The sequence below is a fragment of the Martes martes genome (assembly GCF_963455335.1).
Source record: "Martes martes genome assembly, chromosome: 4".
NCBI lineage: Eukaryota > Metazoa > Chordata > Mammalia > Carnivora > Mustelidae > Martes > Martes martes.
In genome coordinates this window covers 52,539,171-52,561,329 of record NC_137891.1, presented here as the reverse complement: position 1 = coordinate 52,561,329, position 22,159 = coordinate 52,539,171, and the positions used below count along the sequence as shown (strand labels likewise).

General features: G+C 35.6%; 1 protein-coding gene across 1 annotated transcript; it reads right to left on the bottom strand.

Annotated features, from left to right (window-relative positions):
• Positions 1 to 5,933: 5,933 nt before the first annotated feature.
• FABP4 (fatty acid binding protein 4) lies at positions 5,934 to 10,630 on the bottom strand. The gene is made up of 4 exons (XM_080802658.1): positions 10,488 to 10,630; positions 7,880 to 8,052; positions 7,199 to 7,300; positions 5,934 to 6,744 (listed from the first exon to the last, which is right to left on the bottom strand). The coding sequence occupies exons 1-4, from the start codon at positions 10,558 to 10,560 to the stop codon at positions 6,694 to 6,696; spliced, it is 399 nt and encodes a 132-aa protein (XP_080658784.1). The 5' UTR covers positions 10,561 to 10,630; the 3' UTR covers positions 5,934 to 6,693.
• Positions 10,631 to 22,159: the final 11,529 nt, after the last annotated feature.

The window sequence follows — 22,159 nt, the reverse complement described above, 5'->3', positions numbered from 1 at the left end:
ATCATGACCTGAGCTGAGACCAAGATTTGGCTGCCCAACCAACTGAGCCACCCAGGTGCCCCTAGTTTGTTTTTTTTAATAGTAGCCATCTTAATGGATGTGACATGATATCTCAAAAGTAATTTTGATTTGCATAAACACTACTGATTGGCAGTGTTGAACATCTTTTCATGTACTTATTGGACATTTGTATATCTTCTTTGGAAAAATGTCTTTTCAAATCCTTTGCCTATTTTTGAATCAAGTTGTTTGTTTTATTTGTTACTGAGTCTTAGGAGCTCTCTCTATATTCTATATATTAATTCCTTATCAGACATATGATTTGTAAATGTTTTCTCCCAGTCTGTGAGTTGAGTTTTTACTGTGTTAGTAGTATATATCAACACAATAGATACACACAGAGTTTTAATTTTCATGAAGTCTGATTTGTCTATTTTTTCTTTTGTTGCCTGTGTCATTGGTTTCATGTTCAAGAAATCATTGCCAAATCCAGTGTCATGAAGTTTTACCCTGTTTTCTTCTAAGAATTTTGTAGTTTAAGGTCTTATATTTTGGTCATGGATCATTTAAGTTCATTTTTGCATATGGTGTTAAGTAAGGGTCCAACTTCATTCTTTTGCATGTGGTATCTTTTCCAGCACCCTCTGTTGAATACCATCCTTTACCCTTTGATGGGTACATTCACTGAAAATTATCTGACAATGAGGGTCCCTTTCTGAACTTTCTATTCTATTCCATTAGTCTATATGTCTATCGTTATACCAGTACTACACTGTTTTTTTTATTTTTTATTTTTTTAAAGATTTTATTTATTTATTTGACAGAGAGAGAGACAGAGAGCACAAGCAGGCAGAGAGGCAGACAGAGGCAGAAAGAGAAGCAGGCTCCCCGCTGAGCAAGGAGCCTGGCACGGGGCTTGATCCCAGGACTCCAAGACCATGACCCGAGCTGAAGGCAGCGGCTTAACCCACTGAGCCACCCAGGCGCCCCTACACTGTTTTGATTATAGTAGATTTGTAGTAAGTTTTGAAATCAGGAAGTGTGAGTAAACCAGCTTTGTTCTTCTTCTTCAGGATTTGGCTCCTTGTGGTCTCTAGATTCCATATGAATTTTAGAATGGGTTTTCTATTTCTGCAAAAAAATGTCATTGGGGTTTTGATAGGGATTCCATTAAATCTGTGGATAGCTTTGGGTAATACTGACATCTTAACAATATTAAGTCTTCCAATCTATGAACATGGGATATCCTTCCATTTATTTATGTCTTTTAAAAATTTCTTTTAGAAATGTTTTGTAGTTTTTATTGTATGAATATTTACCAAAAGTTAATTCCTTTAATTGTTAATTCTTACATGTTTTATTCTTTTTGCTGCTATTTTAATGGAGATGTTTTCTTAATTTACTTCTCAGGTTGTTCATCATTAGTGCATAGAAACACACCGTTTTTTGTGTGTTGATGTTGCATCCTACTGCTTCGCTGAATTCACTTATTCTAATAGGTTTTTTCAGGTGGGTGGAATCTCTGGGGTTTTCTTCATATAAGATCATACCATCTGGGAACAAAAATAATTTTACTTCTTCTTTTTCAGCTTGAATATCTTTTTTTCTTGCCTAATTACTCTGACTAGTACTTCCAGTAACATAGTAAATAGAAATAGAAGAAGCTGACACCTCTCATTCCTGGTTATAGAGGAAGAACTTTTAGGTTTCACTATTGGGTTTAATGTTCAGTGAGGAGTTTTCATACTTGGTTTTTTTTATGTTAAGATAGTATCCTACTATTCCTAGTCCATTGAATGTTTTTACATGAAAGAGTACTGAATTTTGTCAAATGCCTTCCCTGAATCACTTGAGATGACCATAGAGTTCTTCCCCTTCTTGTGATAATGCAGTATATTACATTGACTGTTGTATGTTGAATCATGCTTGCATTCCCAGATAAACTCCAATTAGTCATGGTATATAATCCCTTTAATATGCTGCTGAATTCTGTTTGCTAGAATTTTGTTAAGTATTTTTGCCTCAAAATTTATGTGGGATATTGCTCTCTAATTTTTTCCAACTATCTTGATCTGAATTTGGTATCTGGGTAATGTGGCTTCACAAAATGAACTAGAGAGTCTTCCTTTTTCTTCAGGTTTTTGCTTTTGGTTTTGTTGTTGTTGTTGTTTTGTTTTTGGTGTTTTGTTTGTTTGTTTTGAAGAGTTTGAGAAGGATTGGCATTAGTTCTTCTTTAATTTGGTGGAGTTCACCAGTGGAACAATTAGCCTCCAGGACTTTTTTTTTTTTTTTAAGATTTTATTTATTTATTTGACAGACAGAGATCACAAGTAGGCAGAGAAGCAGGCAGAGAGAGGGGAGGAATCGGGCTCCCCGCCGAGCAGAGAGCCCAATTCGGGGCTCGATCCCAGGACTCTGGGATCATGACCTGAGTGGAAGGCAAAGGCTCTAACCCACTGCGCCACCCAGGCGCCCCCAGGACTTTTCTTTATCAGATATTTTGTTACAGACTCAGTCCCTTTATTAGTTACAGGTCTATTCAGATTTCCTATTTATTCATGGATTAGTCTTAGTAGGTTTTGTATTTCCAGGAATTTGTTCTTTCACCTAGGTTATCCAATTTGTTGGTGTACAATAGTGTTCTCTAATCTTTTCTATTTCTGAAGAATCAGTAGTAATGTCGCTAGTTTCATTTCTGGTTTTAGTAATTTGAGTCTTCTGTCTTTTTTTCTTAGTCCAGCTAGCTAAATTTTGTTGATCTTTTGAAAAACCAAATTTTGGTTTGGTTTATTTTCTCTCTCATTTTTCTATTTCCTATTTCATTCATTTGCTCTGATCTTTATTACCTCCTTCTGCTAGCTTTGGGTTCATTTTTTTCTCATTTTTCAAGTTTCTTACTCAACATCTCACTAACTAGAGAGATGGTCATTAATAAGCTATCCAAGTGCTGTGCCTCACTCCTTCAACAGCCATTTCTAGTACCCATACAGTCTGGCTAGGAGTGCTATAAATACATTGCTTAAGAGCTAGACCCCAGAGATTTAAAAAATACAAAACAAAAACCCACTACCTGACAGCCATCTTGGAGGTTTACACGTTCCAACTCAAGACTTCACAATCTATTTTTCCCTTCAGCAGCAATGCGCCTGAGAAATAACTTTCACAAGTGCTCATAAACCCTTGAGTAATTTTTTCATGTACAAGTGATAACCTCTTTCTCTCCCATTCAAGAAAGCAAATAGAAGAAAAGTTTGTGGAAAAAAAATAATACTTTACAAGTTAATGTTGGATTTAAGTAATTTACTTTTAAAATAAAATAATTCATAAATTTTTGTACTTTATTATGGGTGGTAACTTATTTTGACATACCACACAACGGTTCAAGTCACAGTAATGCCTTGGATGAAAATCACTATTCTAAGCACGCCAGGTTACCTGTTCAAAACTGAGGCATCATTTTCAAAGAAAAATTTAAGTCAGTAATGCTTTGGGCTTTGGAAGAAGTATTTCTAAACCAGAAATTTTAGTTTAATGATGGTCGTGGTGGGAATTGGAGAAAAGAAAGGATATGCTGGCCTATTGTGTTGTCTGAGTCTCGCAGTTTCCAACGACTAAGTGAATAGTTTTTTGAACTATTTTGAACTATAATAAGTGAATAGCTTTTTGAACCTTTCATATCCACTTCAAGATATATAGATTGACTCTATATCCACACATCTGTTTTTCTAAGAAGTATCCTCTTGATCCTATCTCTCTTCCTTTAAGTGTAGGATTATCCTCTATGTTTAGATAGATAGATCTATCTATCTCTCTCTATATATATATAAAAGCAATGTCAGACAATGGAAAATTCTTTGAGCTTCAAAGAAGTCCCAGGCAGGATAAATTTCAGAACTGATACTCAAAGTTTTCTATTGTGTCTATGGCCTTAGTTTTATGAAAATATAGAAGAAAGAAATCAACTTATCTAGCAAATTTACATTGGAATGGATCTTCTTACTCTATGCTTCCATACCATCTGAAAAATAAGAATTAAACTTGAAGAGGAAATTTTCAAAAATAACTAGATCCACAAATACACATAATGAGAAGTGGCACCAAATGCAACTTTGTGAAGGAACTGTTAAGGGATGAGGAAGTTTCAGGATGAGGGAAGGGAGAATTCTAGACAGAAAGAAGCAGAACACACACACAACTAGAGGCAAAAAAAAAGAAAAAGAAAAAAAGAAAGTTGCTTGGTATGACTGAAGCAAGAAGTGTAAAGACAGGAGCAATGATAACTCCAGAGAGATGAGAAAAGGCAAGCACAAGACAAATATGAATGCCATGTGCAGAGATTGGACCTTCTCTGGCTGCAGTGGGTGCCCCTTAAAGGTTTTCATCAGTGTGTGTCCAGGTCAAATTTTTATTGTGTACCTATCATTTATGAAGTCTATAGGGCTTGGAAAAGAGAAGAGAGAATGGAGAGTAAAAGGGGGAGATTTATTAGGAGAGCCCTAAAGTAACTTAAAAAAATGTTTGGTCAGAGTGAAATGAGTCAAGCAGAGAGAGTCAATTATCATATGGTTTCACTTATTTGTGGAGCATAACAAATAATATAGAGGACAAGGGTAGATGGAGAGGAGAAGGGAGTTGAGGGAAATTGGAAGGGGAGGTGAACCATGAGAGACTACAGACTCTGAAAAACAACCTGAGGGTTTTGAAGGGGCGGGGGGTGGGAGGTTGGGGGAACCAGGTGGTGGGTACTAGGGAGGGCACAGATTGCATGGAGCACTGGGTGTGATGAAAAAACAATGAATACTGTTACGCTGAAAATAAATAAAAAATTTAAAAAAAATGTTTGGTCGTATTGGCATTGGGAATGAGAAAAGCAAACATTAAAAAAATTTTAAGTTAATAGATGATTTTTTTAAAATAAAGTAGATGCTGTAGAGTGAAGAGGAAGGCACAGTCAATGATGATTTTAAGATTTATGGAATGGGCAATTAGACAAAACATCCTGACATTCACTGAGCTTTGGAAAATAGGATGCTGAACAAGGTTGAGGGAGTGGGTGGAGGGTGGCAGCAGTAACAAGTCAGTGTAGAACATGTTGGGTTGAGGTGGCTGGGACATCCACTTGGTCGCCTTCAAGTCTTTCTTTTTTCTAAGTCTCCCTTATCCTTGGATAATCTTATCACCATTTATGAATTAAATTACCACTGGGATACTGATGGCTCCTAAATGTATATCCCAGCCACTGTTGCTTTCTTGAATTTCAGATTTTATGTCTATTCCCTATTTAGCTTTAGACACTTAAACTATAAACCTCCGTTTCCTCATCTGTGAACAGGAATACTAAAATCTCCTTATAGGATTATTTTGATGATAAATGAAGTAAAGCATGCAAAGTGCCTGGGATGGAAGTAAGTGCTTAATAAATATTGGTTCATTAAGAATTGTCCTCATCAGTCCCTAAAAGTCTTCTCTTTTGGAGTTCTTCAATCCTCCAGCTAGCCCAAAGTGAAAGTATGACTCCCTGTTTTTGCAAAGAAGGTAAATTCTTATGATTAGGATCTTATTTCATCTCTTCTGACCTTTTCATATATTGGTGTCGTGCATAAAATAACTATTCAGAAAATAATGGACTTATTTTTAAAGGAAGCATAACAAGCAGAATTATAGCAATTGCAGCATACTAACAGACTTCGGCTAACTATAAAATACAAGTATATAGTTTAGAAATTTTAATCTATGTGTGCGGAACTCCAATAATTTCTAGAGTAGCTTCAAAGTTTCCACAAAAGGCAGAAGAATCCTCTTTCTCTAACACATACATAAACATACACACACACATACACACACACACACACACACACACACACACACACTCCTCCGTTTGGGAAACCTCCTTATCATTTTTGTCAGTGTTTTTTTTTTTTTTTTTTAAATTTGGGATTCCATGGAGATTTTATTTGAATAAAAAGTTCTGGAACATACTCAATATTTTCTTTAATAAAAAAGCTCCCTAGTAGAAATAAAAATTTTGGAAACCACTACAAAGAACATTTGCATCATTACTCATTAAAAGCTGTTCTTTTCTGGAAAGAACATTATGGGATTATTTGCACTTAATTTTTGAGAGATTCCAGTGATAGCTTGGTTTACCAATAATTTTTCAGACTAAAATTTATTGTTCTATAACAATGTATTGCTGCTCTTTTTCTCAGTGCTCCAGGACAGGGAGGTGTGAAATGGCAGGATTCAGCCCAGCTGGCTGCGGGCCACTCCACTACATTTAAAACTGCCTTAGGTCTGTGAGAGATAGTTACTTGACTGTAAACATGCTACAGAAGGACTGCATATTCAGTAATAACAAATTTATCATCTCTTACCTAAGACAGTGGAAAATTCGTGAATATTTATTTTTTGCCTCGGATTACCATGAAAAATCATGTGACTTACATGAGAAACAAAACAAAAACACAGTTTTCTATTTCCTTCATTGGATTATGAGTAAGAAATGATCCAGCACAATAAATCATTACATCGCCTTCTAAATCTAAAAAGTTTTATTTAACGAACACATCCACATTGAATAAAATCAGTTTGGGGTAAATTAGTTGCTTGTTAATTAGTAGAAAATAATGATTTATGTTTGGACAATATATCCAATGGAAGTTCAATGCAAACTTCAGCTCGATGTTCCTTGAATTATGCTCTCTCATAAATTCTGGTAGAAGTAACACCTTTCATGACACATTCCTAGACACACAAAAAAATTTATTGGTCAAACACAGGACTAAATCATGGGTTATTTATTGTCTCCTTTAATATTGGGAAGGAAAGAGTTTATTTGAAAATATTCATTCTGGTATCCTATATATACTTGATAGTATAGTAAGTTAGGGAGATATAAAGACCCGGGAAAACACAAGGAGCTTTATAATGTATAAGGTGAGTGAGAAGTATAACCAGAAATGCATCATAGCGTAGGGTGTGTGCTGAGAACAGTAACAGAATGCTTCTTGGGGGACAGCACACCTCAACTGAACTTAAAAGCATGAAGGGCAATTGCCAGAGTGAAACCATAATCCCAACAGAATCATCTTTTTTATTCTATGTAAGCAGGCATGACTGTCTGTTTCTTTAGGTAGAATAGTGAGTATAAGATGACCCAGCAGTAGAGTCTAGAGTTAAGCAACTAGAAGAAACTCACCACCACCAGTTTATCGTCCACTCGTTTTCTCTTTATGGTGGTTGATTTCCCATCCCACTTCTGCACCTGTACCAGGACACCTCCATCTAAGGTTATGATGCTCTGTGAGCACAATAAAAAATGATTACCACTGATACGTGGTAGAGGAAAACAAAATAAAAAATACATCACCTTTGAATGAAGGAATATTTTGAGGTCATTAGTCATTCTAAATTGTAAGGATAAATTAAAACAAAAAAAAATGAGTGTCAAAAACAATAGCATACAAAGAATATATTTTGATCAGAATATTATACAAAAACACATACTTGAAATAATACTATAAAAATATAGGTAATAAATTTATGTTGAGATGATAATCTTACAGATAATTTTTCTATTTTTGCATCCACTCTTTCATAAACATTCTCTAACATTGTTATGTTACTTTAATTCACTTCAAATCTATATATTGCATGACAAATTGTATTAATCGCTTTTATAAAAGAATAAAGACAACTTAATGAAAAGGAGAAGATTCACCAACTAAATATCAAAGGCAACATGGTTTAAATCTAGGAAGTCAGGGATCTTTGACCTGTGATAGAATAGTTTCTCCTCCTTTTATACAAAATGGCTTCTTATGGGCAGCAGTCTTCTAGAAACCATGCTTTTATTCTGCTCCAATTCCTCCTTCCTCACCTTGACTTTTCTGTCATCTGCAGTAACTTCCTCAAATTCCTGGCCCAGTTTGAAGGAAATCTCAGTGTTTTTAAAGGTGCTTTCTGATTTAATGGTGATCACATCCCCATTCACACTGATGATCATGTTGGGTTTGGCCATGCCAGCCACTTTTCTGGTGGCAAAGCCCACCCCTACAGTTGGGAAAAGAAAAAACAAAATGTCAAGTTCACAATTTTCCTTCACATCTTTAACGAAGTCAGAGCTGCAGTTTGTGTGTGTGTGTGTGTGTGTGTGTGTGTGTGTGTGTGTGTGTAGGTGGGTTAGTGTGTATAGGCGGGTGTGTGTGCATGAAAGGAAAGCCTCATAATCCAGCACAATAAATCAAAAGCCTCATAAAACAACAGCTGCAAGTAAGTAAGGCAGGCTAATATTCAAAGAAACCCATGGCATGATTAAGTGTAGGTCTATCTAAATTTCTTCTTCTGGGTCTCAGATACAACTCCATAGAAGACACATCATTAATCTTGAAAAAGATTAAGTCTTCTGGAATATATATATATATATTCCCTGCACTCTCAAACTAACTGGCCATCTCAATCATTAGGGCAGCAACTATCATTTTACTCAACTCATGAAACACTTGGGTCACCTCGACCTTTCCTTTTTAGAAAACAAAAATCCATAGTCAAAGACAGAATTCTCAGTAGGATTTTGAAAATGAATATAGAGTTACTCCATTAAAAAAATTAATGTTTGGGTGTACAAAAGTCACATTTCATGGCATGTGTTGCCAAGTCCTATTTTCCTGGCTTTTCCAAATCACTACAAAATGAAGATTTTGATTAATTTCTCCAAAAGGCAGAATTTTAAAGAATCACTATTTTAGTAAGTTTCAAATTCAATACTTTGGTTCTCAGTCACCTCAGCTGCAAACCCCTCTTTTAAAAAAGGAAATTTTGGGGATGTAAGTAACGTAAAGGATGAACAACTTACAACTTAATGTAGACAGTGGGAATTTGCTGTCACTGTGTGTATTATACAGAATTTATGACAGTTGAGGATGTGTTGAATTTTTTAACACATGTATATAAACCTCAGCTACTTATTTTATTAAAGACTACTTATCTGTACCAAAGATTAGATATAGGGGGTAAGAGGGAGAGAAATACTGTACAAGCAAGCCATGCTGAGGCTCTTTTTTTTAGCTCCCTATCTGGAAAATGGCTGCAGGTGGAAAGATACATCGCTTCATCAAGTCCTGGCTCTGTTACGAAGTATAACTTCACATACATGGAGTGAGTCAGTATAATGAATGGATGCAACATCAAGTACAATTCCAGACTGGCTGACCTTGGGAAAAATTACATTCTCCACAGTCCTTCTCTGACTGATGAAACTAATAGCTGCTTCCTGATCATCAGTCAGAACAATAAATTCCAGCAGATATCTTAATGTCTTTCATTATCACCAGTGCTTTATAATTTTAAAACATACTGGCATAAGAATTTAAAGATTCATGTTAAAAGTGTAAAATGTTCCTAAGAGTCAAGAGCAAAATAGCCTCAAATCCTGACCTTTCTGTATCAGCACATATGTATTATTATATTGAATCATGACTAGTTGATAGTCTAGAAAGTTAGATCTCACTTATGCTGAAGTCCCTAAATGCCCTCCTGTCTATAAACAAGGAAAATAGTAGTACTTACAGAAGAGGAAAAAAATATATACTATATGATTTAGGGAAAGGTGAAGTCTTAAAGAGATTAAATTCTAACCCTTGTAAGCCTCTCCCCCCAAACTGCTACCCTTGGATACCACCTTATCATTCATAGAGGTGTGAGGAGAGGGGTTTTCAAGGCAGAAGCTGTCTGAGTGAGAACCAGTCTCCACACACCCTTGCTTCACCACAGTGATTATCCACGGAACATTCACACAACACAATGGCAATACTAGCAGAATCTAGAAGCCCGGAAAGCCTCCATTATCAAGTAGGAATTATGTTATGTTAAATTATGTTAAAAGAACATTGTCCTTTTGACTTGATAATCCTATGGCATCCCATGTAATTCCTAGTCAAAAAAATATTTAACCCCTTAAAGTGACATATTTCCTGAAATTAAGATTTTTGCTCCCATAAAACAACCACACATTTTAACAGATTGACAGTTGAGAAAATAAAGTAATTAATTAATAGATGTTTACTTTAAAAATTACATTAAAAGGAGAAATACAGTGCTTTCAGCTTCAAATAGAAATTACTGACTCCTAGGAAATAAATATAGTCTTATTTATTTTATATGCAAGAGAGAATGAGCAACAGGCAAAGAGCCAAGTAAAACAAAGGTACCCCATTTAGCAGTGAAATAAAATCTTATCATTTCTGTGGGCCATAAAAATTCTAGTTAGATCCTTTTTCATATTGGCTCACCTATAGGAAAGCATCAGTTGTGACTTCAGTCTAGAAAGTTTCTACAGTCAAATGATTCTCACTTGCTATTTTCATAGCCTCTGTATAGAAAGCAGCATTTCCTATCTGGCTAATACTTCCAGAATGAAAAGCAGCCATAAACCTTCTTCCCCCAGAGAAAAAGGTATAACTCCAGTCACCCCACAACACAGTTCTTACCCACTTCTTTCATGTAATCATCAAAGTTTTCACTGGAGGTAAGTTTCCAGGTACCCACAAAGGCATCACACATTTTATGAACTTTCTAGGATTATCTTCAAGATGAGGAAAAAAGCTGTAGCTCTCAGGAAGGTGCTATGACCTTCTTGAATCCAGATAACTTCCTTTTAAAGATGCCCAGATCATGTGATCTTAGGAATAACCAATTGGGGATGGTATCAGATCATTTCCTTCATTACCAGCCTCTGCAATTTTTCCTCTGAGTCATGTTTTTAACAGAAATTTCTCAACTTTGGTTCTCTCTGGCAAATGGTCAGACTTAGAGTACAAATTATTTTTCAGCGTTCAAAAAATATTTTCAACATTCTTATTTTGACTTTAATGCCCAGTGCATTGAATTTGTACCTACTATTTCCATACATATTTATCCCAGTGTAGAATAGGATAATTATCCTGGGATGAACCTTGACCCGCTTTTCTGGAGTTTCTATTAACATTGCAGTTATGTGGTTCTTTGGAATTGAGGAACATAAGAATTATCTTACGGACTCTTCAGTAATTGCAAAGGCTCTTTGGGACAGTACTGTCTTGGGAATTATTGGCCAACTAAAACAAAGTAAATAATGGCATCTTAAAGTATCTTAGTTTTCTCATTTCAAATGTTGTACATGAGTGAAAAAGAAATTATCCATCAGGAATCTGTCAATTTAGTTAATAGTGATTTAATCTCATTCTTTCCATCCCTTTAATGAGAACATAGTATTTATTTCCATAGTATTGTGGCCTTAAAAAAAATAAGCCCCCTTCCAAAATATGCTCCTCATACTGAGAAAATCCATCCAGATCCTGAACTATCTTATTAGGAGCTCAGAATTTATCCAGATCTAAATGGTGTTGCTTTACTTGAAGATGATGAGTGGTGGTGGCCACACACTATCAAAATTTTATTTCCTTCTTTTACATAGTGAATAATTCATGAGATTACTTTCTTAAAGTATTCCTGTCTTTCAGTCTCCTCCTACCCCACACCAGAATGATAGAAGATGTTAGTATGTGCATCAAACTGCCATGAACATATACAGATTTTAGAAAAGAAAAAAGCAATAAAAATACTGCATCATGAAGAATCCCTACACTGTACACCTCTCCGAGTAGCAACTGCAGCACACACAGTTGATGCACAGACCCCTGTAGGTAGGAATAATGGTTTACTTTTAAAAATATATGTTGATGCTTTACCTTTAGTAACATAAACACATTATGTTTCTATCAAGTAGGCTCCCCAGAAATGTCTGAGGTAGAGGATTCTATAAAAGACTGGTTTTTCTGTAGACAAACAAGTTGCTATAAAGGCCTGATAAAGTCATGTTACAATAGTAAGTGTTAATTGTTGCATTTGTTAATGGCACGGTAATAATGTCCATCCACTCTGGGTGGTTGCATAGATACATGGACTATGGGTGATGTACCATTCCGGGTAGACTTGCTATTAAAAATTCATCTGTTTCCCACTGAACAAGCAAATAAAAATGATCGAACTTAATACAGTGACAACTTGACAATGTTCTCAATTGACAATGTTCTCAATTAATAATGGTTGCTTTTTTGTTTTGGATCAGTTTGGGTTTATCTTTTTTAAGATTTTCTTAAGAGAAGTTTTAGGTTTACAACAAAATTGAGAGGAAAGTACAGAGATTTCTCATGTACCTCCTGCCCCCACACATTCACAGCCTCCCCCATGATCAATATCACTCACATTTTTAAACCAAGGATGAACCTACATTGACAGATCATAATCACCCAAATCTATACTTTATGTTAGGATTCACTTTTGATGTACATTCTGTGTGTTTGGACAAAGTATAATGATGTGTATCCTTCATTATAATATCATAGAGCATTTTTACAGCCCTAAGCATTCTCGGGGCTCTGCCTGTTCACCTTCTTCCCACATCCCTAAGCCCCCAACCTGTGCAAGCACTGTGGTTTTTACTGTCTCCATCGTTCTGCCTTTTCCAGAATATAGTTGTGTATGTGGCCTTTTTAGATCAGTTTCTTTTACTTAGTAATATGCATTTAAGTTTCCTCCATGTCTTTTCATGGCTTCATAACTCATTTCTCATTAGTGCTGAAAAATATTCCATTGTCTAGACATACTATAGTTTATGTCATTCATCTACTGAAGGACATTTTGATTGTTTCCAAGACTTGGCAGTTATGAATAAAGCTGCTACGCGTATCCACATGCAGGTTCTTATATGCACATAATTTTTCAACTTCTTTAGGTAAATACTAAGGAGCATGATATAGTGAGAGTATGTTTCATTTTGTAAGGAACCACCAAACTGTCTTTCAAAGTGGCTGTGCCATTTTGCATTCCCAAGAGCAATGAATGAGAGCTACGTTGCTCCACATCCTCACTAGCCTTTGATGTTATCAGCGGTCTGGATTTTGGCCATTCTAACAGGTGTGAAGTGTCAGCCCACCGCTGTTTTGGTTTGCGTTTTCCTGGTGGCATATGTTGGGGAGCATCTTTTCATATGCTTATTTGCCGTCCGAACATCTTATATGGTCGGGTGTCTGTTAAGGTGTTTGACTCATTTTTAATTGGGTTTTTTGTTTGCTTATTGTTGAGCTTTAACAGTTCTTTGTATATTTTGGATAATAGTCCCTTATCAGGTATATTTTTTGGCAGATATTTTCTCCAGCCTCCTGAATAATGGTTTACTTTTTAAAATATATGTTGGTGCTTTACCTTTAGTAACAAATTGCTTCAGACAGATTTTCAAATGATTGTCACACTTAAACAATATAGCACGTGTATTTTAACACTGCAATTTAAACATTTTTTTTTAGAGATGGACTGCCCAAATGCTATAGTCTTTAGTCACATGTGGTGCCTGAATACTTGGAATGTGGCTAGTATGACTCAGAAACGGAATTATTAATTTTATTTACTTCTAATTAAAATTTAAGAAATTATCCTCATACAGTTACTGGGAAACTTTTAAAATATGTGGGAGAACCTGAATATGTGAATCTACTCTTTCAATTATAGAATCTAAATTTGATGAAATCTAAGTGTCAATCAAGTATTTAAAAAGAAAATTTAGAATCTGAGTTGGGATGTAGTAATAGGAGAAAATGCACACTGAACTTTGAGGACAATATAAAAAAGTACAATATCTCATTGAAAATTCTTGCACTGATTATGTAAACTACGAAATGTTGAAATTATGACATTTTTGGTATATTGGATTAAATAAAATACATTACTAAAATTACTAAATTATTAAAATTAGTTAAATTAATTAATTTAATGTTTCTTTGTCACTTTCTTAACCTGGCTATTAGAAAATTTTAGATTACACATGTGACTCACATTATGTTTCTATTGAGTAGCACTATTTTACACTTCCATAGTGACATCAAGGTTTCTTTGTTTATTCAACATGTGTGTCAAATGCTTTGCCAGCCACTGGGGATTCAATATGGGCAACCTTACCAGGCACTTGCTGGCTCTCATAGAGCTTACCTTCTAGTTCTGGAGAAGATAATACACAAGGAGGTAAGTAAACCAACATTAGGTAGTGATTTTCGAGAAAACAGAACAATGATCTGATGTAACAACTGCTCCAAGGATTGGCAACACTAGATGGGCAGTTCAGGGAGGTCAGTCAAAGGAGGTAGACAATGGAGCTGAAACCTAGAGGGTGAGAAGAAAACAGTCATGGAAAGATGAGACAAAAGATGTTCCAGCCACAGGGAACAGCAGGAGTTTGCAGATTCCATTCTTGTTCATGACAATTTCACCTCAGCATGACCACAACACTAACCCATGACACACGTAGACATATGGTCCTATAAAACCATGACAAAAGTACAGATATATGTTCCTGGTGAAGAGTCCAAGCTCCATTAAGGCAGGAGTTTTTATGGTGATTATTTACTGGAATATACCCAATAACTGAGTATTCAATAAAACTGAATTGAGAGTCCAATAAAACTCCTGTAAAATTACCTCAGAAGTATTTCCATGGGCCAGTATCCTCATGTTCCTATGTTAACATATTTAATGTCTGAACATTGCTGGGAAAATGGCATGTTGAAATTTTTAGAAACAACACTGGCTCCTTTAATAATTTCCTATCAACAAAAATAGTAACCTATAGTATAGGAACTTGATAACTTAAATGTCAATGAAAGAATTAATATGTAAGAAAGTTGTTGGGTTACATGAAAAAAATTTCACGTTACCAGTTGTGTAGAGTAACAAAGTAAGCTTACCAGACTTATTTAAGGGGACCGTGTCTTTAAAAGCAGCTCAGTTTATATTCCAAACACATGGGCCATCCTGTGGAAGGCTAATATTCTAGGAACAAGTCCACTAGGTTATGTATCATATAAGGCAGAGATTTCCCTCAAACAAGAAGCTTTCCAGAAATTATTTATATGTTTTTTATTTTAATTCCAGTATAGTTAATGGACAGTGTTATATTAGTTTCAGGTGTACAAATAGAGATTTAATAATTCTACACATTACTCAATACTCATCATGATCAATGGACTCTTAAATCCCCATCACCTATTTCACTCACCCCCCCAACAGTCTCCCCCTCCAGTAACTATCATTTTGTTCTCTACAGTTAAGAGTCTATTTCTTGGTTTGTCTCTTTTTCCATTTGTTCATTTGTTTTGTTTCTTAAATTCCACATATGAGTGAAATCATGTGGTATTTGTCTTTCCCTGACTTATTTTGCTTGGCGTTATACCCCTCCCAACTCCATCCATGTTGTTGCAAACAGCAAGATTTCATTCTTTTTTATGGCTGAGTAATATTCCATTATATATACCGCATCTTCTCTATTCCTCTATTGATGGACACTGGGCAGCTTCCATAATCTGGCTATTGAAAATAATGCTGCAATAAACATAGAGATGCATATATTTTTTAAATCAGTGTTTTTATAATTTTTCTGTAAATACCTAATAGCATGATTTACTGAACCATAGGATAATTCTATTTATTTTTAATTTTTTGAGCAATCTCCATACTGTTTTCCACAGTGGCTTCACTGGCTTTTATGGCCACCAGCAGTGCACCAGAGTTCCTCCATCTCCATATTCTTACCAACATGTTCTTTCTTATGTTTTTGATTTTAACTATTTTGACAGTTGTGGGGTGATATCTCACTGTAGTTTTGACTTGCATTTCCCCAATGATGAATGATGTCGAGCATCTTTTTTTTTTAATATTTTATTTATTTATTTGACAGACAGAAATCACAAGTAGGCAGAGAAGCAGGCAGAGAGAGAGAGGAGGAAGCAGACTCCCTGCTGAGCAGAGAGCCCGACGTGGGGCTGGATCCCAGGACCCTGGGATCATGACCTGAGCCGAAGGCAGAGGCTTTAACCCACTGAGCCACCCAGGCGCCCCGAGCATCTTTTCATGTATTTGTTTGTCATCTGGATGTCTTCTCTGAAGAAATGTCTGTTCATGTCTTCTGCCCATTTTTAAGTTGGATTATTTGAGGTTTTTGGGTATGGAGTTATGTAAGTTCTTTTTAAATTTCAGATGCTAATAATGAAATTTGCAAATATCTTCTATCATTCAGTAGGTTGCCTTTCTGTTTTGATTTTTCCTTTGCTGTGGAGAAGCTTTTTATTTAGATGTAATCCCAGTAATTTATTTTTGCTGTTGTTCCCCTTGCCTCAGGAAATACACCCAGAAAAATGTTGCTACAGCCAATGTCAGAGGCATTACTGTCTGTCTTCTCTTCACAGACTTTTGTGGTTTCACGTCTCACATTTAGGTCTTTCATCCATTTTGAATTTATTTTTGTGTATGGTTTAAGAAAGTGGTCCAGTTCCATTCTTTTGCATGTGGCAACACCATTTATTGAAGAGACTGTTTTTTTCCTCATTGCATAACCTTGCTTCTTTTGTCAAAGATTAATTGACCTTATAATCATGGGTTAATTTCTGGGCTTTCTATCCTGTTCTATTGATCTATGTGTCTATTTTTGTGTCAGGACCATATTGTTTTGATTACTACAGCTTTGTAGTATAACTTGAAATCTGGAATTGTGATACCTCCTGCATTTTCTTTAAAAAAAAAAAAAAGATTTTATTTATTTATTTTAGAGAGCGGGGAGAGAGAGATCGCAGAAGAGGAGCAGAGGAAGAGGGACAGGGAGATAATCTCCAGCAGACTCTGCACAGAGTGCAGAACCCAATACTGGGCTCTATCCCGAGACTCTGAGATCATGGCCTGAGCTGAAACCAAGAGCTGGACTCTTAACTGACTGAGCCACCCAGAAGCCCCCAGTTTTTCTTTTTCAAGTTTCTTTTAGCTATTCATGGTCTTTCGTGGTTCCATGTAAATTTTAGAGTCATTTGTTCTATTTCTGTGAAAAATGTTATTGGTATTTTGGTAGGGATTGCATTAAATCTGTAGATTTTCTTTGGCTAGTATGAACATTTTAACAATATTGGTTCTTAAAATCCATGAGTATGGAATGTCTTTCTATTTGTTTTTGTCATCTTCAATTTCTTTCATCAGTGTTTTATAGTTTACAGAACAGGTCTTTCACCTCTTTGGTTAAGTTTATTCCTAGGTATTTTATTATCTGTGGTGCAATTTTAATGGGATTACTTTCTTAATTTCTCTTTGTGTTGCTTCACTATTAGTGCAGAGAAATGCAACAGATTTCTGTACGTTGATTTTGTACCCTTAAACCTTACTGTATTCATTTATCAGTTCTAGAAGTTTTTGGGTCTTTGGGTTTTCCATATATGGTATCATGTCATCTACAAATAGGGAAAGACTTACTTCTCCCTTAACAATATGGATGGTTTTATTTCTTTTTGTTGGCTGATTGCTGTAGCTAGGACTTACAGTACTATGTTGAATAAGAGTGGTGAGAGTGGACATCCTTATTCTTTAGGGGGAAAGCTCTCAGATCTTATCCTTTGAAGATGATATTCACTGTGGGGTTTTCATATATGTCCTTTATTATATTGAGTTGTACTTCCTCTAACCATACTTTTTTGAGAGTTTTTAATCATGAATGGATATTGTACTTTGTCAAATACTTTTTCTGCGTCAATTGAAATGATCATATGGTTTTTGTCCTTTCTCTTATTGAGGTATCACATTAACTGATTTGTAAATATTGCACTCTACCCTTGCATCTCTGGACTAAATTCCACTTGATTGTGATGAACGATTTTTTAAATGTATTGTTGGATTTAGTTTGCTAATATTTTCTTGAGGATTTTTCCATCTATGTTCATCAGAGATGTTGACCTGTAGTTCTCTTTCTTTGTAGTTTCTTTATCTAGTTTTGGGATCAGGGTCATGCTGGCCTCATAGAATGAATTTGGAATTTTTCCTTCCTCTTCTATTTTTTGGAATGGTTTGAGAAGAATAGGTAATAACTTTTTTTAAATGTTTGGTAGAATTCATCTGTGAAGCCATCTGGTCCTGAACTTTTGTTTGTTAGAAGTTTTTTAATTACTAATTCAATTTCACTGCTGGTAATCAGTCTGTTCAAATTTTCTATTTCTTTCTGATTTAAATTTGGGAGGTTATATGTTTCTAAGAACTTATCCATTTTTTCTAGTGTTGGCATATAATTTTTCATAGTATTCTCTTAAAATTCTTTGTATTTCTGTGATGTCAGTTGTTTTTTCTCTTTCATTTCTGATTTTGTTTGGATCCTCTCTCTCTCTTTTTTTTCTTTTGATGAGTCTGGTTAAAGGTTTTTCAATTTTCCTGATCTTTTCAAAGAATCATAAGCTGTCCAGAACTTAATCCAAAGTCCCATATGTCTTATTTCATGTATCTGCTTTGCAGTATGACTTGGAATATAAGCAACTGCCTAGTACTTCCATAAATTCCCTCCATCTCAGTTCCTAAGACTTAATCTTGTTGCCTAGATAAGATAGCATGTGCCCTTATCAAATAATCACTATCATTCACTATAGTGTTGGTGGATTGTTATATGAACAGTTGGAATGCAATAAGGAGAATCACATTAAAAAACAATTCAACATTATAAGACCTTGGATTCAACATTCCATGAAGAATATCTTCCCCATGTATTAATGGAGAAAATTCAGATTTAACCAAAAATTTTGTGCTAATCCTTTCCTGAAAACTAGTAGAAATCATACCACTCTCATTTTCTATCTTTTTTTATTGTTTAAAGCTCATACTGGCAAATTTTTTTCACAAAACCCTTTTTGGCAAACCTACTATGTCTAAGGCACTGTGCTGGGTGCAATGAGGGAGCAAAGTAATACATAAGATCTGATTTCTGGGCTCTTGGGTGGCATAGTCAGTTAAGCCTCCAACTCTTGGTTTCATCTCAGGTCATGATCTCAGAGTCATGGGATCAAGTCCCTCATTGGGCTCCATGCTCAGCACCAACTCTGCTTGAGATTCTTTCCCTCTCCCTTTCTCTTCCCCTCTGCCCTCCCTCCTTGTACACATATCATGTGCACAAGATAAGTGGTATCTTCATCCCATCCCCAGTCTCTCCTCATTCCTGATCTCCCCTCATCATCCTAAAATTTATTTCAATTATGATTTAAAGTTCCTTGTACTTTACTCATTCACCAAACATTTGCTGGATTAATGCATTAGTTAACAAAAACAATGAGGTTTGTGTTTAGGCTACATAATCATTCTTATCGCTTGTGTATGAGTTTTAAACCAATAAACCCTAGGCTCTAATCTGTGCTTTACAAAGGTATAGTAGCACTAGGAAGGGTATATTATAAAGGATAAAGTAAGCAGATGTAATTTCCCTCACAAGGCAGGACTTATGGGATGGTGAGGAGTTGAGCAAGGGTAACAGCAGAGAGATGACGGAAAAGCAGTAGAAGAAAGTGAAGAATGACAGAGGAAGCTCCTTCCTTCTGGGGAGACTGGTCCCCATAAACAAGGTACATGGGAGAAAATGTTCCTTTGGAATTCCTATGGGGAATTCCCATAGGAGCAATGATGTTTTTATTCACAAATATTCAAATAACATTAAAATGCACCTAACAGACCATACTTTTATTCCAGAGCCATGAAGAAGGGGTGTACAGTGACTAAAGCTTTCCTTTGCTCTGGAAATGCGGACACGAGGAATGTGGCCCCAGACACTCAGTGCTGACTGGGGACAAGCCCTCTCTGGTTCAGGCCAACTGCTTTGCACTTTGCTCCACTATGGACAGCTTCCATGGAATGCATCCCTCTGACCTTTGCCTGTGTTTATTTCTTTTGGAGGAAATGAGGGTATTTTTTCTGACAATTTTTAAGTTGAAGAGGAAACATACCCAATCTTGGGATAATAAGGGGTGGAGACAAAGCCATGGTGAGAGGGAGTGTTTTCACAGAATGTGTGTGATAGGTTAAAAAAGGGTTCATGCCAAGGTTCTCCTTTTATTTAAGAAAGTTCCTATATTAATGGAATATTATTACCAACGTTTGGAGATTTCTTAGAGTTTTAAGATAAAATTTTGGCAGGTAATTTAGACATATTTTGTTTGGTTCTCTCCCCCACAGATTATTGGGACCTTTTAATTGAAGATTATTTTATATTTCCTATCCTAGTTTTAACAGGCAAAGTAAAGGTAACCTTATTTAGTTGGTGTATCATTCATTGAATATATGTTCACAGTGACTAATCGTTGATACTTTGATTTCAAATACTGATGGTTTTGGAAAGAGTAACTAAGTCAGTAGTCTATGCATCAGTTAAAAAGGTTGTGGCTAATTATAGATTTGTGTTGTGACTTCAACAGTGTTGTGTAACTTCTTCACTTGTCCTCTTACTCATAAAAGGGACTGTTCATTTATAGTGTAGTAGGTACAAGTAGGAACCAAGTTAAGAGCTGGCAAAGCACTTTCTGAATGTAGAATGTGTCCTACTCTGTTTTTATTTAATAAAGCAAGCATCATTATGAAGAACAGACTGTGGGCAAGTGAAAAAGTAAACCTGGAAAACTAGAAAGGAATGTACAAACGAACCAGTTGTGATATTAGATGATATCACTAAGAAAATTTCCAGGAGGACAGACAGAAACACACACACACACACACACACACACACACACATCAAGTTAGTTCTCTTCATTATGTTCACTTAACATTAAGTTATTCCTTTTTTAATTCCTGGCTATAATTTCATTGGGGGTAAGTGTTTTATTATTTGTCCTTTGATACTCCAGACTTAGCATTCTATATGATGTGGAAGTTCTATATAGTTCATTGTTGAATTAGGAGGGAATCAATCAGATTTATTTAGATCATATTAGGACATAAATGATAGGTAATACTGTAATATTAGTAGAAGTATTTGCATTTAAAAAATAGGTCCTGATTAACCCCTTGAGATTTTTTTTATTAACATAAAATGTATTATTTGCTTCAGGGGTATAGGTCTGTGATTCATCAGTCTTACACAATTCATAGCACTCCCCATAGCACATGCCCTTCCCAGTGTCCATCATCCAACCACCCCATCCCTCCCACCTCCACCTCCAGCAACCCTCAGTTTGTATCCTGAAATTAAAAGTCTTTCATGATTTGTCTCCCTCTCTGGTTTCATCTTGTTTCATTTTTCCCTCCCTTCCCCAATGATCCTCTGTCTGGTTTCTCAAATTCCTCATCAGTGAGATCATGTGATAACTGTCTTTCTCTGATTGACTTATTTTGCTTAGCATAATACCCTCTAGCTCCATCCACATCTTTGCAAATGGCAGGATTTCATCTTTTTTATGGCTGCATAGCATTCCATTTTATATATATATAATATATATTATATATATTTATATATAAATATATATTATTATATATAATAATGATTATATTATTATTATATATATTATAATAATAATAATTTATTATATTTATATATAAATATATATTTTTTATTTTATATATATATATATATATATAAATGGAATGCTATGCAGCCATAAAAAAAATCTGTTGATGGACATCTAGGCTCTTTCCATAGTTTGGCTATTGTGAACATTGTTGCTATAAACATTGGGGTGCAGGTGCCCCTTCGGATCACTATATTTGTATCTTTAGAATAAACACCCAGTAGTGCAATTGCTGGGCCATAGGGTAGCTCTACTTTCAACTGAGATTATTTTTTGACAGAGTCAAGGGAAAAATGTCAGGTGTGGGAAATATACAGTAGAATGGAAGAACTAGCCTGCCCTCCTCAAGTCCTAGTAGTATGTACACTGCTACTTGTGCTTATAAGAACTTTTCTCAGCTGACAATGAGCACACCCTGTGTTCTCCAAACTTCTGTCCATAGCCTCACTTGTACCAGTCTCAACCCACTTACACTTCATATGCTTTTTAAAACTGCACATACATTATGTGGTTTTAATTACATAAATAAAACTATAGACAAAGAAGGTATTCAGCAACATATTCACCAATTGTCTAATAAGTGTCAGTCACGTGCTGGATGCTTGGGCATAAAACTGAGGAAGACAAGCAGACCCAGGCACATGAGAACTAGAAGTTTCCGGAGAGGAGGGAGCATGCATCCGGGGGGATCGAGAGTGGCTCTGGCAGACAGGAGGCACAGTTTCTGCTTCACTGAGGGCACTGAAGAAATGACATTTAAGAGAGAGAAGAAGGAAGAGGTCAGGGAG